This window comes from Meriones unguiculatus, chromosome 11 (genome assembly GCF_030254825.1).
Source record: "Meriones unguiculatus strain TT.TT164.6M chromosome 11, Bangor_MerUng_6.1, whole genome shotgun sequence".
Classification (NCBI taxonomy): Eukaryota; Metazoa; Chordata; class Mammalia; order Rodentia; family Muridae; genus Meriones; species Meriones unguiculatus.
This window is the reverse complement of record NC_083359.1, coordinates 26,225,709-26,241,459: the sequence shown is the minus strand read 5'-3', so window position 1 is coordinate 26,241,459 and position 15,751 is coordinate 26,225,709. Positions and strand designations below refer to the sequence as shown.

Genomic DNA, 15,751 nt, shown 5'->3' with positions numbered 1-15,751 from the left:
CTTCTTCTAAGGTCCTGTCAACAAACCAAGGCTCCGCTCTGCCAAAGTCCACTCCGGGGAACCAGTGAGTTTCTTGTGTTCCCTCTCAGAGCACAGGTGAGTAGTTATGAGGTGTGGGTGCTCCTCCCCCAACAGGCTGCACCTGGACAGCCTTACCCAGCAGAGATAAGGGCTTCACTGTAGCCTCATAGATAGATAGAGCCTTCCTCCTCCAGTCTTCCTGGATCTTTATCCTCTAGCTCCTCCCTGGAGCCATAGGCAACAACAGGTGGTAGGGATAGGAGGGTCCCATGACCCCACCGCACCCCTTCCATGAGCGGGTGTAAGCAGTCAACAAGCCCAGCTGGGATAATCCTTCTGCACACGGGCACAGCTGAACTCCCCAACATTGCCACTGTTCGTTTGCCTTAGAGGACAGTCAGGCATTCAAAAGTGTCCTCATGTATATGTGTGCGGATCTGTGTGTGAGGTAGGTGCACGTGCGTGACAGCCACAGGAAGACATGTATGTTCTGCTCCTACAAACAACGTGGTGGCAGATGGTGCAAGGTGTCCGAAGATGTGTGCCACCACGCTCCACCTGTGGCCCCTCGGAAGGAGGGGGAGCGCTGTACTCTGCACTCCACATTCATACCTCCCTCTGCCACGGTAGGACCCTCAGCATCTCGGGGCCAGCGTTTGGCCTGGGCAGTCTTTCCTTAGATGCCTTCAGATTCCCATTCAGCCAGAGGCTGCCCAAAGACCCCAGCAAACGGAAACAAAGAAACTCTGGAGCCAGCGGCGGTCATTCACAGAGCACTTTTATTGGTGGGTTGTAGCCCCTCGAGGCCCAGCCTAGTGGCTCAGGCCAGCCTCTTGCTTACACGCTCATAGGTCACGTCCCCGATGGTAGAGATCTGAAAGAAGCAACCAGAACAGAGGGGAGTCAGTGTCCTCCCCCAGGCAGTGGCCCTGAGGTGGTCATGAGGTACAGCTGCAGGATGACCAGGCACCATTGCCATTGCCGGGTGGACTCAAGGCAGGTGCACTGCTTTCTGTCACTTAGTTTCCCTGTCAATTACAGGAGTCACTGCAGGGAAAAATGTGATAAAATACTGAACAGGTGCAAGAGTGGTGGCCTGCAGGCATGTTAGCCCCTAATCCGTCACTGCTCCCTTTGACTGTTGACTATTGACTTTTCACATTATTCTGTCTATAATCCCCAAGAGCCCCAGGTGGTTGTTCCCATTACACAGAGGAACAAACTGAGGGTCGATTCAGTGTGTGAAGATTAAGTCTTGTGGACACAAACCTACTCCATGTCTCCTGCTCTCAGCTCCTTCTGCACACTCAGGCCTGGGAACTTTGCTTTGGTAGTCAGGACTGACTTTTCATGGAAAACATGTTCAAAGCCCTTACCTAATCTTCCAATGAGCCGGTTTTCACCCAGAGCAGAATGTACTAACTTTTGTTCTTCTCCAAGGCCTTGGAGGATGGGGTCAGGGGCTCTGCTCTCAGGGCAACTCTGACACAACAGATGTGAACACAAGAGGAAGGCCCACAGCTGCCCTTCCTCTGTTTTTGTTGTTGTTTTGTTTTGTTTTGGACAGTCTCGTGTGCCCTGGAATGAGGATAATCTTGACTTCTGACCTTCTTTCCTCTGCCTCCCAATTGCTGGGATTGTAGGCTAATACTACAAAGCCTGGATTATACAGTGCTGGTGATTTAACCAGGGCCTCATGCATGCACGTGGTAACAGCATGCACGTGGAGGTCAGATGACAGCTTACACGAGTTAGTTTTCACTTTCCATCATGCAGACCCCAAGAGCTGAACTCAATTCCTCAGGCTTGGCAGCAAGCACCTTTATCCTTTGGCCTGCTTTTGTCATTTTTAGTTTTTCTTTTCAACACTGCTTCATCAATTTTCTAATTCTTATTGAATTTTGGCAGTACTATGGTTGAGCCTAGGACCTCATGCAGGTAAGAAAGCCCTTTCCACTAAAGTACATCCCCTGGCTTGCCTCTCTCTCTCTCTCTTCCCCCCACCCCGTGTGTGTGTGTGTGTGTGTGTGTGTGTGTGTGTGTGTGTATGTGTGTGTGTTTATGATTTGGAGGGGATCACTGTCTCTAGTCCAGCTGACCTGGAACTCAAGAACCTCCTTCTTTGGCCCCCAGAGCATTGGGATTATAGACATTTTTGCCACCATGACCAGATGTATTTTAATTCCACAGGAAAAAGAACATGGCAGAGTAGCAGAGCTCCACTGGTCTTCGAGGAGACTTCCTGTAGAAATCAGCTGAGACAGTCTGCCTCCACAATGTGCTGGCTGTGTGACCTTGGGCGAGCCACATGCCGTCTCTGAACCTCATAAAGCGCCTCTCCAAAATAGAAAGAACAGGAAACTGTCCGCACACTCACCTCCACCAACTTGTCACCCACAATCTCCGAAGTCTGGTGATAGTTGGGGAAGTCTGCCACCACCTTCCCGCCTTCCATCTTCACGGTAGCCTGGGAGAGAGAGAGCGTTGACTATGAAGCCTCTACTCACAGCCTGATGATTCTTTCTTGGCATCACTCCGGTCGTTTTAAAACTAACACATGTAGGGCTGTCTCAGTTGGCAATTTCAGTTGCCTGCCGTGCCGAAGGGTCTCAGAAACAAGGGGAGGGGAAGAGGTATCTGGGGAGATTGCTTAGTGCGTAAAGTGGCTGGAGTTTGGCTCCCCAGCACCAGCAGCACAAAAAAAGCTGGTCCTGGCAGAGTATGCCTGTAATGCTACCCCATACTACATCACCCTCACTGGGGACAGAGACAGGCAAATCCCAAAGGCCCACTGTCTAGCTAGTCTAGCAGAAAGAGAAAGCGACAGGTTCAGTGAGAGATCCTGCCTGGGAAAGTAAGCTAGAGAGTGATAAAGAAGAGAGAAGCCTGATCTCAAACTCTGGTTTACACATGCCCAGATAAGGGTACATTCACATGTGCACACACTATAGATTGATGATGATGAAGACAGGTGATAGATATATGATTGAGAGATGATTTATAGATAGATGATAGATAAATAGAGAGAGAGAGAAAGATATGATAGATGACTAGGTAGATTATGGATAGACAGAGAGCAACTATTCATTTCTGAGATGAAGTATGTTAAATGCTCAGCAAATATTAGCTTTTTGTTTGTTTGTTTGTTTGTTTGTTTGTTTGTTGAGACAGGGTATCTCTCTGTAGCCCTGGCTATTCCAAAACTCACTATGTAGAGCAGGCTGGCCTGGAACTCACAGAGATCCACCTGCCTCTGCCTCCCAAGCCCTGGAACTAATGACCTATACCACCATGCCCAGGACACCAGTTATTTATATCAATCTTAGCATTGTGTTGCTTGCTGATGGCAGCCATTACCCAGCAGAAAGATTAAATTACCAAGTAAGAAGGCTCTTCATGCTGAAGGCTCCGCCTGGGGAGCAGAGGGATCATATCCGAAATCGAGAAGCTGGCCTTTGGCCTGGGGAGACAGGGAAGGGCAGCCGGGGCCTCTCACCTTGAACTTCTTTCCTCCCATGGTCTGCATTTCACATTCTTTGCCAATGGTGAACTTGTTGGTCATGATGTTGCCCCCAGAGTAAGACTGGGTCCAGGTGAAGTCCTGCCCGTCCTGCTGTACCTCCGTGATGATCTTGAAGCCACGCCCCTTGGCAATCACGTCTGCAGGAAGACCTGAGCCCAAAGACAAGCAGAGAGACTACGTAGGATCTACTTACGAGCCTGTGATTCCAGGAGGGAGATTTCCTCCCCAGAGGCAGGCTCGCCTGTAGGTGTGAACACGGCGTCTGAAACAACGACAGCTTATGCTTCAGATCCCAGCTCTGCCACGAGACCAGAGGCTCGAGCAGGACACCATCTCACTGTGTTTTCGTTCACAAAATGGTGACAGTAGGCCCAACTCTTAGAGCTGTTGTGGAGATTAAATTCAACAAAGTTGTATCTCTCACAGCTCCTCACAACTACTTGGTGCTCTTCAGTAAGAGCAAATCTTCAGCAAATTGTGGGGGCTGAAGATATGCCTCACAGTTAAAAGCACTCATGGCAGAGGACCCTTCCCAGCACCCAGATGGCTCCCCACAACTATCTGTAACACTGTGATATACAGAAATACATAGCAGCAAAAACGGTCATATAAATAAAACAATCCTAATTTTATAATAATAATAATAATAACAGCAAATCTTCCTACAGTAATATACCAATATAGCTAAAATTTGTCATCCCAGAAAGTTTTGTAATAGATACAACCTTCAAGATTGAGTCTTCTAATATTTCTATACTACAGATGAGAAAAACCAAGACCTGCAGCTGGAAAGAGGGCTCAAGAGTTAAGGACACTTACTGCTCTTGCAGAGCATCAGGGTTCCATTCTCAGCACCCATGTGGCAGTTTAAAACCACCTGTAACTCAAGTCACAACGAATCTGGTGCCCTCTTCTGTCCTCCGGGGACACCAGGCACTTACATACATACAAGGCAAAATTCTAACACACATAAAATGACAATAAATAAATCTTACAAATCACATAAACACACACACACACACACAAGAAATAAAGACTCAGAAGAAATAGGAGCCTGTCCACAAGGCCTTGGAGGATGGGGTCAGGGGCTCTGCTCTCAGGGCAACTCTGACACAACAGATGTGACCATAAGAGGAAGGCCCACAGCTGCCCTTCCTCTGTTTTTGTTGTTGTTTGTTTTGTTTTGTTTTGGACAGTGTCGTGTGCCCTGGGATGAGGATAATCTTGACTTCTGACCTTCTTTCCTCTGCCTCCCAATTGCTGGGATTGTAGGCTAATACTACAAAGCCTGGATTATACAGTGCTGGTGATTTAACCAGGGCCTCATGCACGCTAGGCAAGCCCTCTACCAGCTGAGCTCAATCTGATCCTTGACAGTTGCATGGCCTCAATGCTAGTGCACCGAAATTTTGATAGGATGTCAAATCTACTTTCTCTTTGAAACTTTGCAACTGACCAGTGTCAAAGGTCAACTCACAATGGTCCATTCTCAAAGGACGAGCAAATGCAGTAAATAACAACAACAACAACTGGTCTCTCTACCCAAAATAGTACTGTAAGGGAAGAAAGCTTGTTGATTGACTATGTGGATTATCTTGTTGAACCTGGTTCCTATTTTAACTCCTTGGTCATCTCTCCCTGGCAGGATACAGTGACACCACTCATGACAGGGTCCTGGGTGTTAATGACCCCTGTCACTTACTTAGGTAAATCATGCTGAGGTGCCAGATCATGAATATTGGGTCAGCAGGCTGGAGAGATGGCTCAGCCATTGAAGGCCAAGTTCTCAACCAAAATATTCCAACAGCCTTCACATGTAGCATATGTTCAACGAATTTCAGTAGGACTAGGGATGTGGGTCAGTTGATGCAATGCGTGCCTAACATGTGTGAAACCTCAGGGCTGGTCTCTAGCACAACATAAAACAAGGAATACACGTGACTATAATCCCAGCACTCGGAAAGAGAGGCAAAGGATCAGAATTTCAAAGTCACCCTCAGCTACATAGTGATTTTGAGGCCAGGTTAGGCTACATGAGACCCTGCTTCTATCAACAACAACAAATATTTCAGTGAATAAATATCAAACCTGCTTTTCATTAGTTGCTATACTATGTGGCCTTGGAATGCTGATGCAACTTGTTTGAGCCTCGCACTTTCCATAGGTGAGGTAGAGATACTAAGTCTTTTAAAATCAAAGGATGTCTTACAGCTTTGATCATCCTTAGAGACCCAACAGAGTGTTTACTTAGCAAAAGTATGGATAGATAGATGGGTGGATGTGTGGATGGGTGGATGGATAGATGGATGGATGGATGGATGGATGGATGGATGGATGGATGGATGGAGTTTTATCCCATTGTACCCCAAAAGTTTGGGTTTCTAACCCAGAGCTAGTTATAAGCAGCCATACCCAGAGAAGGGACACAAAGGAACTCACTTACCCAGGCGCTTCATGAACTCGTCATAATTCTTCTCACTCTCAAATTCAAATTTGCCAGTGAAAGCCATAATGCTGGGAGAGAGCTGGCAGCAGTGAGCAGCAAGCAGCGAGCTGAGAAAGAAGGTTCATACTGAGGAGTCTGGAGTCCCTGCTTATAAATGCTCCCAACTGCCAAGGCTCAGCCCCAAAGTCACCCCACTTCTCAGTCCTGCCCCTAACCGGGAGGTGTTTGATGTTTTATGGTGTGGGCAGGAGCCCCAAGGTTATTCACCCTGGGAAACAACCTACAATCCCACTACCAGTTTCAGCAAGGGCCAGGGTGGCCACAGAGTGTGGTTGTTCACCTTTCTGCCCATCCTGTCCTCCGTTCATCCCTGCCCTCCTGTGCTCTGCCCTTTCCCCAGGCTCTCCTCATCCTTCATTCATTTGTTCTCTCTTTCATCCACAAGCACTGTACACTGAACTGTATGTGGTGATCCAGAAGAATGAGGCATGAGCTGTCCCAGGACCAAGGCAAACGTGCAGTGTGTAAGCTGGATGTGATGATATGTGCCACTTTGCACATGGGCTCCAGTCTTTGGGGTGACAGCTGCCAGCTTTGCTTGGGGTGAGGGGCTGCTAGGCAGCACAAGGTAGCAATACAGAGCATCTACAAAGGCTCTCAGCAGCTTCTTCATCACTACTGCTGTCAGTTACACAGTCTCGGCTGGACGCTGTGGCTCACACCTGTGGCCTCCCAGTACATGGGAGGCTGAGGCAGGAGGATTGCCATAAGGCCAAGGACAGCATGGGCTACAAAGGAAGATCCTGTTTCAGAAACAAACAAAGGCTCTCCTTTTCTAGGGTTTCCCAGAAAAGCTCCCAGGAGAACTGACCACAGTTGCTGACTACCAAACCTGGGACCAAGTGGTTTTTCTTTCTGCCTGTCTGTCTCTCTTTGTCTCTGTCTGTCTGTATCTCTCTCTCCCTTTCTCTTTCTTTTTTTAATTTTTCCCCTCTCTCTTTCTATCTTGTGTGTGTGTTCACACATGTGTGATGGTGTGTGTGTAAGTCAGAAAGCAAATTTCAGAAATTCATGCCAAGCCAGACAGCAAGACCTTTCTCTGCTGAGCCATCTCACTGACCCTCAGTACTTTCTGAACCAATAAAAACTCAGCTTTGCCACAGACTTCACCAGTCTTCCATCTCTAATCCTAGAATTCCTTATCCCAACCAGGAGTTTTATGGTTTTCTTTTCTTTTTTTCCTAATTTTCTTTTCTTTTCTTTTCTCTTGTTTTATTTTATTTTGTTTTCTCTTGTTTTTTTTTTTTGTTTGTTTGTTTGTTTTGTTTTGAGATAGAGTTTCAAGTAGCCCAGACAGGCCTGGAACTCCCTGTGCAGTCCAGGATGACCTTACTCTCCTGATCCTCCTGCCTTACCCTCCCCACACCAACATGTTTGGTGTTGATATCATTTTAGATAGCTCAGTGGTGGAGAGCTTGCCTAGCATGGGCATGGTCTTGGGTTCTACCCCAAGCACCACAACCAACCAACCAATCAATCAATCAATCAATAAATGACATTCTATTCTGTGTATAATTTATTTTCTGTGTGGGTCTTTGGGTTGCTTCTAATCATTTTTTATCATAATTAAGTAATTACTGTTCATACCTCTGGCTGTGTATATATCAGATGATTATCTAGGACTAGCTGCTAAGGTTGTATACCTAAGCAAGAAAGGGGCCCATTGGACTTGGAGGGGGGATTCCAAGGGAGAGCATATGACTATCATAAAAGGGACAAATACTGGGAGTAAAGGGTCCAGTGGGGAAGAGGTCAAAAGGGACAAGGAGAGAGCTGAGGGGAAGGCAGGATGAACCAAGCAAACTGAGATACATATGAAAGCTTGATGTGTTGTTTCAAAATCCGTGTTGTTTTGTACAAAAAATCAAAAATAAAAATAAAAAGACAGATTACTAAGGCATAATATTCCTAAAAAAAATGGGTTGGAGACAGGGACTCATTATGTAGACCAGACTGGTCTTGAACTCACAGAGATCTGCCTGCCTCTGACTCCCAGGGCTAGAATTAAAGGTGTATGCCACCACACCACCCAGAAGAGGATCTTATATATTTAAAATATTAATATCTAGAAGGACACTGTGGTCCATGCCTGTAGTCTTAGAACTTTGGAGACTGAGGTGAGGCAGGAGGATTATCCAGAACTCCAGGGCAGCTGGTGCTATAGAGTGAGACAATGTCTTAAAAATAATAATTGATTAATAGAAGAAATAATGAAATTGGGCTGGCAAGATGGTTCATTTAGGTTAAGGCAGTCACCACCAAGTCCAATGGCCTTGCTTCAATCCCCAGGACCCACATCATAGAAGGGGAGAACTAACTTCAGCAAAGTTGCCCTTTTATACACATGTGCTGTGTGTGGCATGTATGCACACACACACACACACACACACACACACACACAGAAAACACACACAGAAAACACACACAAAATAAATACAAGGTAGTAATTTTTAAAAGAAATTATAAAGTATTTATAGCTATCACTGCCATTCAGAAAGGCTGCAGGGGTTTGCATTCCCTCCCATAGCCATGTGAGAATTTCCCCTACAGAATAGTAATGGTGATGAAATAATAATGACAGGAATAGCTTACAGGTATTGGGCATTTATCACTGATCTCACTGACTTTCAAAACAGGTATGTGAAGTAGCAAACAGGAGTTCAGAAGAATGGCACCAGAAGACATGGGTGAGAAACTTGGCAGGATGGACCCATGGCCTCTCTAGCCCCTACTTAGCTCCCTTCCCACCTTCTTCCAAATGGGGATCATTGGCTTCTTCAAGGCTGCTGCTCAGCCATCAAGGACAGGAAGGGAGTGGTAAGGTGTGGACTGAACAAAGCTGGCACCCAGGCACCTGACTAAGCTGCACCCTCTTCCTGTGGTGTATTTGACCCACCACCCTCCAATCCAATCACGCCCATATCTGTCTTCTTATTCTGGGGTTCATCTGTTTGAATATTCAGCATCCAAGGAGGGGTAAACGAACTCTGACTGCAGGTTTTATGGGGCCATTGAACCCGTGGCACAAATATATTCCAATGGAGATAAGAATGATCCCAAGGCTACTCACTCCTTTTGGGCACCCCTACTCATGGCTTGGACTTTGGATGTGTCTCAAACAGGCACCACAATCCTGACAAGAATATGGAGTAGAACCTGGGAGCTTGAGTCCCTGGTCAAACGGGGAACCCTGGCCATTCAGGCCCTCACATGGACACGGGAACCTTATCGGTCAGTTAACTCACTCACTTTCCTGAGCCCCAGGTTATGTGTGAGGAAAGTGTGACCCAGCAGATAGCATCTAGCCTGGCAGCTATCCCCCTCCCCACTCCCTCTCTAGCCCTTGACCTCTATTTTACTTCCTTCGCTGTCCATCTCTTGGACATGCCACTTCCTCCTTCAAGATTCTCCTTTTTTTTATTTCTGGAACTCTGTCTTGGGAAAGATTACTCCGGTAGTCTAGGCTAGCCTCAACCTCATTATGTAGCTGAAGATGACCTTAAATTTCTGCTTCTGTCTCCACCTCTCCAGTTCTGGGGTTACGATTATGAGCCACAACACTCAAACTGAGGCCGGGGACTGAAGCCGGGGCTTCCTGCGCACAAAACAGCAAGCGTTCTACCAGCAGAACTACATCCTGGCCCAAGAAGCTCAGTTGGGCTTTGAACAAGCTCAGCTGTCTTCCCTTTTAGTGCTGAGTTGACCCCACTCTTGTTGCTCATAACAGTTTTTTTTATTGGGCTGGAAAGATGGCTTAGCTGTTAAAGGCTAGGCTCACAACCAAAAACATAAAATGTTTTCCTTTGTTCTTTGTGGGTTGTGTTCTCTCCCTCCTCCAGCTCCTCCCAGATTGTCCCCTGTTTTCCTGCTCACCCAAATTCATGTTCTTTCTCTCTCTTAAAACAAAAGAAAAACACACCCCAAAAGTAACAACAAAGCCATGGAGGCCATTTTGTGTTGCTAACTACTCCTGGGCAGTGGGCTTGTCCTGGAGTGTAGTTGATACACTCAGTTTCACTCTATTGAAGAAAACTAATTTTTTCCTCTCCTAGAATCTATCAATTACAAACAGCTTCCTGGTTAAGGGCGGAACTTTATGCTCGCTTCTCCTCCTCCAGGCTGGGATTTTTGTCTGGCTTGAGCTCACACAACTCTTGCACATGCTGTCCCAAGTCGCTGGGATTTCATGTGTGCACCAGGCCTGTTGTGTCTGGAAAATGTTTTTCCTTGAAGACCTCCACTGCCTCTGCCTCTAAACCATCTTTGCACAGGCTCTCCTGCATAGATCCCTGACAGGCTCACACTTTAAATGCCCAGTCCACAACTTGTGGCGTAATTTTGAAGGCTTTTGAATCTTACATGCATGGAATCAGAATGGAGAAAGTAAGAAGGCCACTGAGGAAAGGTGATGCTCATTCCTTCTTCTGGCCTCTTTCCTCTGTGTCCTGGTCGGCTCCCTGTGAGCAGCTGTGGTCACAGACTCCTGTCACAGCAGAATGAGCCACTCCCATCTCCACACTCTTTCATCATGATAGACTGAGACCCTCTGAAACTGTGAGACAAAATAACTCTATTCTAGTTTATTTCTCTCCTGTATTTTGATGAGAAAAAAAAAATTGATGAGAAAAATAACTAACACTCTAGGCTGGATTCAAACTCGTGATCCTCCTGCCTCAGCCTTTTCAGTACTGGGATTACAGACATCTGTCACCACACCCGGTGTTTATTATTGTTGTGTTTTATTGTGAGACAGGATCTCACTATGTGGTCTCGGCTGGCTTTGAACTCAAAACCCTCTAGTTGTCTCTGCATTCTGGGTACTGGGATTGCAGGAATGCACCAGCACACCAAGCCCCAGACACCGTTCTTAATAGTTACATTGCCGTTCACTGTGTGGTTAGATCACAGTCTACTCAACCAGAGCCCTAGTGTTGGGCAGTTAGTCTACGGAAAGGGAACGCATAAATAAGAACAAGGAAAGTGTTACTGAGGACCAGGTTCTGACACTAACAGTATTATTTGAGGTATGCGGGGTTGGGCTGAACTGTTGTGGAAATACTAATATTTAATATTGATTCCTGTAACTATTAAGGTGGCAGTTATTTCTTAACCTGCTGTTATATGGATAAAAGACACAGAAACCTGTTAGATTTTTTTTATAAGTCTTAACGCACTGGGGCTGGGCAGAGAGTAACACTCTAAGCTGTCTTGTCTACTTACCAGCCAAAATACTGGCACACTGTTTTCCATTTCGGCTGCTTCTCTCTACCATGCCAGTCCTCAAGAGCAAGCTCCTCCCGGCCATATGCTTCTAGTTCACACTAACCCATAGCTACATCCTCCTCTCTCCTCCTCCTCCTCCTCCTCTTCCTCCTCCTCCTCCTCTTTCCTCATGGTCCTTCTGCCACCTACAAGCCCGAGAACCTTAGTTCCACCTACCTCTTTTCTGCCCAGACCAGGCTGTAGGCAAGTTTATTAGCCAATCAGGGATCATTTGGGAGGCAGGGATCACACAAAGCCATTTTGGATAGTGAGAATTTGCTTGTAGGACAGTAAAGATCTGGGAGGGGGAGAGGGGCAAGCAATTAACATTTGAATACACAGTAGCTCCAGACCAACCCCAAACACTGAACTTCCACTGGATGTTCAAGTTGTAAGTATGGGGCTAGATGTGTATAGTGCAGGGGTAGAGTGTAAGGCTGTATGGCATGGCGGCAGCCCTGTGTCTGAATCCCTGACACTGTACCAAAACATAAAAATAAAAAAGAGTATGCTTTCTACTGAATTCACATCACATCTGTCCCAAAGTTGGAAGTTAAGCTATTATAAGCCAGTGGCTGCCTAACTTAACAAGTATTAGCTAAAAAGACAATATGGAGCCAGAAGTGGTGGTGACCCATGCCTGTAAACCCAGCACTCAGGAAGCAGAGGCAGGTGGATCTCCTCTGTGAGGCCAGCCTGGTCTATATATTGAGTTACAGGACACTCAGAGCTACAGAGTAAGAGCCTTTCTAAAAACAAAAGAAGGAAAGAAAATAGTAAAAGAGGTTAGGGAGACAGCTCAGTTGGCAGGCAGACCCCCATCATCACATCAACTAGATCCTGAACTCATGCCTGTGACGCTAGCCCTCTGGAAGGAAGAGGCAGGAAGATCAGAAGTCCAAGTTCATCTTTGGCTACATAGCAAACTAGAGGTCAGTCTAGGCTACTCTGTCTTCAAAATACACCAACGGCGAAAGCACAGTTGGCCTAGTTAGAAATGTGGGGGTTGGTGTGGGGGGAGCCTTGACTGGTAGCTCCATGAAGATTCACCGGCTGCAGGGTCTTCAGCAATCAGCTCTTTGAGGAACATGGTAGGATTCCGTTGGAAGAGAGCCTATTGACACCAGGCAGGCCAGAAGATGAGAGCCCACTGTGACCTCCCCGCTCATCAGCGCTGTGGGGCAATCACCAGAGAAGACAGCTCAGACACAGGTTTAAGCCAATAGAAAGTCTTTATAAGTCTTTACTAGCTGGCTAGCCACTACACTGGTGTTCAGGATCCCAGTATAGTTCCACGTCTTTCTCAGGATGAACTTTTTAAAAAAATATTTTCTTATCTATTTAATTATTGATATTTATGTACATTGGTGTTTTGCCTGCATGTATGTCTGAGTGAGGGTGTTGAATCTTCTGGAACTGGAGTTACAGTTAGTGGGTTCATGGGAATTGAACCTAGGTCCTATGGAAGAACAGCCAGTGCTCGTAACCACTGAACTCTCTCTCCAGCCCTCGGGGTGAACTTTTCAGCACGCGCACACACACACACACACACACACACACACACAAACAAACAAACAAAAAACATATCTTGAAGGGTTGACATACTTCAGTTAACAAGAGCACTTAGACAGAAGGGAAACTACAAAAGCCAGAAGGCAGGGTTAGTATTTTCCCAGAACTATGATGGATATTTGGACTGGTAGATACTGTCTACGTGCTGAGTTTTATGGCCTAAATGGCACTTCCATCATGGAGTCAGTTGTGTTAAGTTTGAGAGAAGGTAGCTTAACTCTGTGTCTGCAGATCCTATGCTAGACGAGGCTACGAGGAGGAGAAGGAAGAGTGGAGGCAGGTCCAACAATATCCAAGTAACCTCACCTCCAGACTTAAACCTGAAACAGTCTATGACTCTTCGGGCCAAAGTCAGATGCCAAAAGATCTTCCCATTCTGCATGCAATTATCCATCACCCACTTTACTGCCGCTGGCTAACCATGATTAATTCCTGTGGCAGCCACAGGAATCATGCCTAATGAATTTCTAATGAACTCATTTGGTGTTAACGCAGTGTGTAATTCTGCAGGACACTCATTAGGACTTAGCCTTATTAAGCCTCTAGTTATTGGGAACTACTATTGCTCTAAGCTCAGAAGCAAAGAAAAGTAATTATGTAGAGCGGGCAGCTAAATTAAGGATTGGACATATGGATAATGCCAAGAAGGGGCCTGGCCACTCCTATTTTTGTCTTTCCTTGCGGCACCTGAAGGTCAAACTGTTTTAAAGTCATTCAGAGGGCCCTGTAGCCTGGAGGACACCCTGCCTCCCTGTCCACTGCTTACCACCTGAGAGAGCTCAGACAGCATGGGGTAGTCCAGATTTAGGCATGGTGGTACGTGTCTGTAATCCTAGCAGCTTAGAAAAAAGCGATGCACAGCACAGTCCACAGAGCAGCCAGTGATAGCTTATCTCATCTGATCATTAGTGCATACGACTTGCTATCATTAAACCCCTTTGACAGATAAGGAGGTTGAGGTTCACAGGGGTGAGGTGACTGTGTTCCAGAACTCATACCCCCTGGATTCTCTTTCCGTCTTTCTTTTTGTTTTTCGCCAACTATCATTTTCATACGTGTATGACTCATACTTCCATAATAGAGGTTGGAGCCCTTTCTAATAGTTTATTCATGTGTTTTTCTTGGCTTCTATAGTATTCTATTTTTCTCCTGCTATAACAAAATACCAGAAGCTAGGTAACTTAAAAGAAAGAAAAAAAGAAAGAAATCTACTTTGCTCATAATTTTGGATGCTGAAACTTCAAAAGGCATACCAATTCTTGCACGGCCTCCCTGACTATATTGTGTTATGGTTAGTAGCTTGGGAGTACTTATGAGAGAGAGAGAGCCCTCACATGGTATAATGTAATCCACATTTAGGCATGGTTATACATGCCTGTAATTTCAGTACTTGGAAAGCTAAGACAGGAGGATTGCCAGGCGTTTTAGGCGGCTCTGGACTACATAATAGTACCTATTTCTGAGGACTGGTTTTTGATAGCTCACTTGATAGAGTGCTTGCCTCACTTGATAGAGTGCTAGCATACAGTAAAGCCCAGACTGCATGGTGATTCATTCCTAAAGTATGAGCACTGGAAAGGTGCAGGCAGGAGGACCATGAGTTCTAGGTCAACCTTGACTTGACTACAAAAGGCCAGCCTAGAATATATATGACACCTGTCTCAGAAGCAAACAAGCAAGTAAAAGAGGCTTAAAACAGCATTAAAAAAAAAAAAAATCATTTCCCAGCCTGTCCAGGTGGTACATGCCTGTAATCTGAGCACACAGGGAAGCAGAAGCAGGCAGATTGCTGTGAGTTCAAGGCCAGCCTGGTCAACAAAGCAAGATCAGGACAGCCAAGGTTACACAGAGAAACCATGTTTCAAAAAAAACAAAACCAGAAAGAAAGAAAGAAAGAAAGAAAGAAAGAAAGGAAGGAAGGAAGGAAGGAAGGAAGGAAGGAAGGAAGGAAGGAAGGAAGGAAGAAAGGAAGAAAGGAAAAAAAAGAAAGGAAAGGAAAAGAAAATCATTTCCCATGATTCTGTAGGCCAAGAATTTGATGAGTATAGTTGAATGGTGAAGTGTACCGCGTGGGTTTGGTGGCCAGCACCTGGGCTGGGTTTACTCGGGTGTCCAGCATAGGTGTTCCTCAGTATAGCTCCCTTCTCTCTTTCTGTGACTAGCTTAGGCTTCCCCCAACATGTCAGCCTCAGGCTAGCTGGACTCATTCATAGATGGCTCCTTCCCAGTCTTCTTCAAGCACGGGTGCAGAAACGTCAGAGCATTGTGTCAACCACAAATACTCAAGAGGAGGGTAATAGATTTTCTCCTTGACAGATGCTGGGGAAGATATAAGACTCGTTGTACCATGAGGGAAAAAAAAAGAAATGTATGCAAGCTTGGTAGGGGAAGTTCATAGGGCTGACCCTCATTAGCAGTGTCTTTCTTGGCTAGGATCCCGAGGAGGAACCTTAGATGATGTAACCAACCAATTGCTACTGGGATCTAGTCCTTCACTGAGAGGCCTTGGGTCCTCAGCCAAGAGGAAGACCTTCCCACACCCATCAAAACTGCCATGCCAGCAGTAAAGCAGAGGTCCATATCTCTTTCATTCCCTACAAATCTTCCAGGCCTAGCAGCCAGTGGGAAAGCTTTGCCCCTGTTACTCCCTCACCCTCTCACAGTGGTGTAAAACTCCCAAAAACTTCTTGCTTCTCAGAGCAGGAAGCCGGAGCTCAAGGCTGCTAGCAGGGTGAGGCCTCCTGCCTAGGGAAGGCTTCTCCTTCACTCACCACAGTGTGTTCTGGAATAAGGAAACGGAAACGCAGCCATACCAGGTGTGGTGTGGCAGGCTCGTAATCCAGGCACTCAGGAGGCCGAGCACAAGG

The 15,751-nt window shown here is 46.2% G+C and overlaps 1 protein-coding gene and 1 long non-coding RNA gene across 2 annotated transcripts in view; both read right to left on the bottom strand.

Annotated features, from left to right (window-relative positions):
• Positions 1–769: 769 nt before the first annotated feature.
• Positions 770–6,117, bottom strand: Fabp6 (fatty acid binding protein 6). The gene is made up of 4 exons (XM_021648672.2): positions 5,988–6,117; positions 3,518–3,693; positions 2,399–2,488; positions 770–895 (listed from the first exon to the last, which is right to left on the bottom strand). Exons 1-4 carry the CDS (start codon positions 6,052–6,054, stop codon positions 842–844), a joined length of 387 nt encoding a protein of 128 aa, XP_021504347.1. The 5' UTR covers positions 6,055–6,117; the 3' UTR covers positions 770–841.
• A 5,365-nt stretch (positions 6,118–11,482) lies between these two features.
• The window catches only part of LOC132646472 (uncharacterized), a 32,499-nt gene continuing 28,230 nt past the window's right edge, over positions 11,483–15,751 (bottom strand). Inside the window, exon 3 of the long non-coding RNA XR_009584766.1 lies at positions 11,483–11,610. This is a non-coding gene — a long non-coding RNA (uncharacterized LOC132646472). The remainder of the gene's footprint in view (positions 11,611–15,751) is intronic.

Bases quoted from the DNA above. Each gene is read 5' to 3' on its own strand.
- Fabp6 (XM_021648672.2), bottom strand. From the start codon at position 6,054: ATGGCTTTCACTGGCAAATTTGAATTTGAGAGTGAGAAGAATTATGAC. The intron at 3,694-5,987 runs GTAAGTGAGTTC...CTTTGGGCTCAG, and splicing joins CGAGTTCATGAAGCGCCTGG to GTCTTCCTGCAGACGTGATT. The intron at 896-2,398 runs GTGAGTGTGCGG...TGCTTCTTTCAG, and splicing joins TGGGTGACAAGTTGGTGGAG to ATCTCTACCATCGGGGACGT.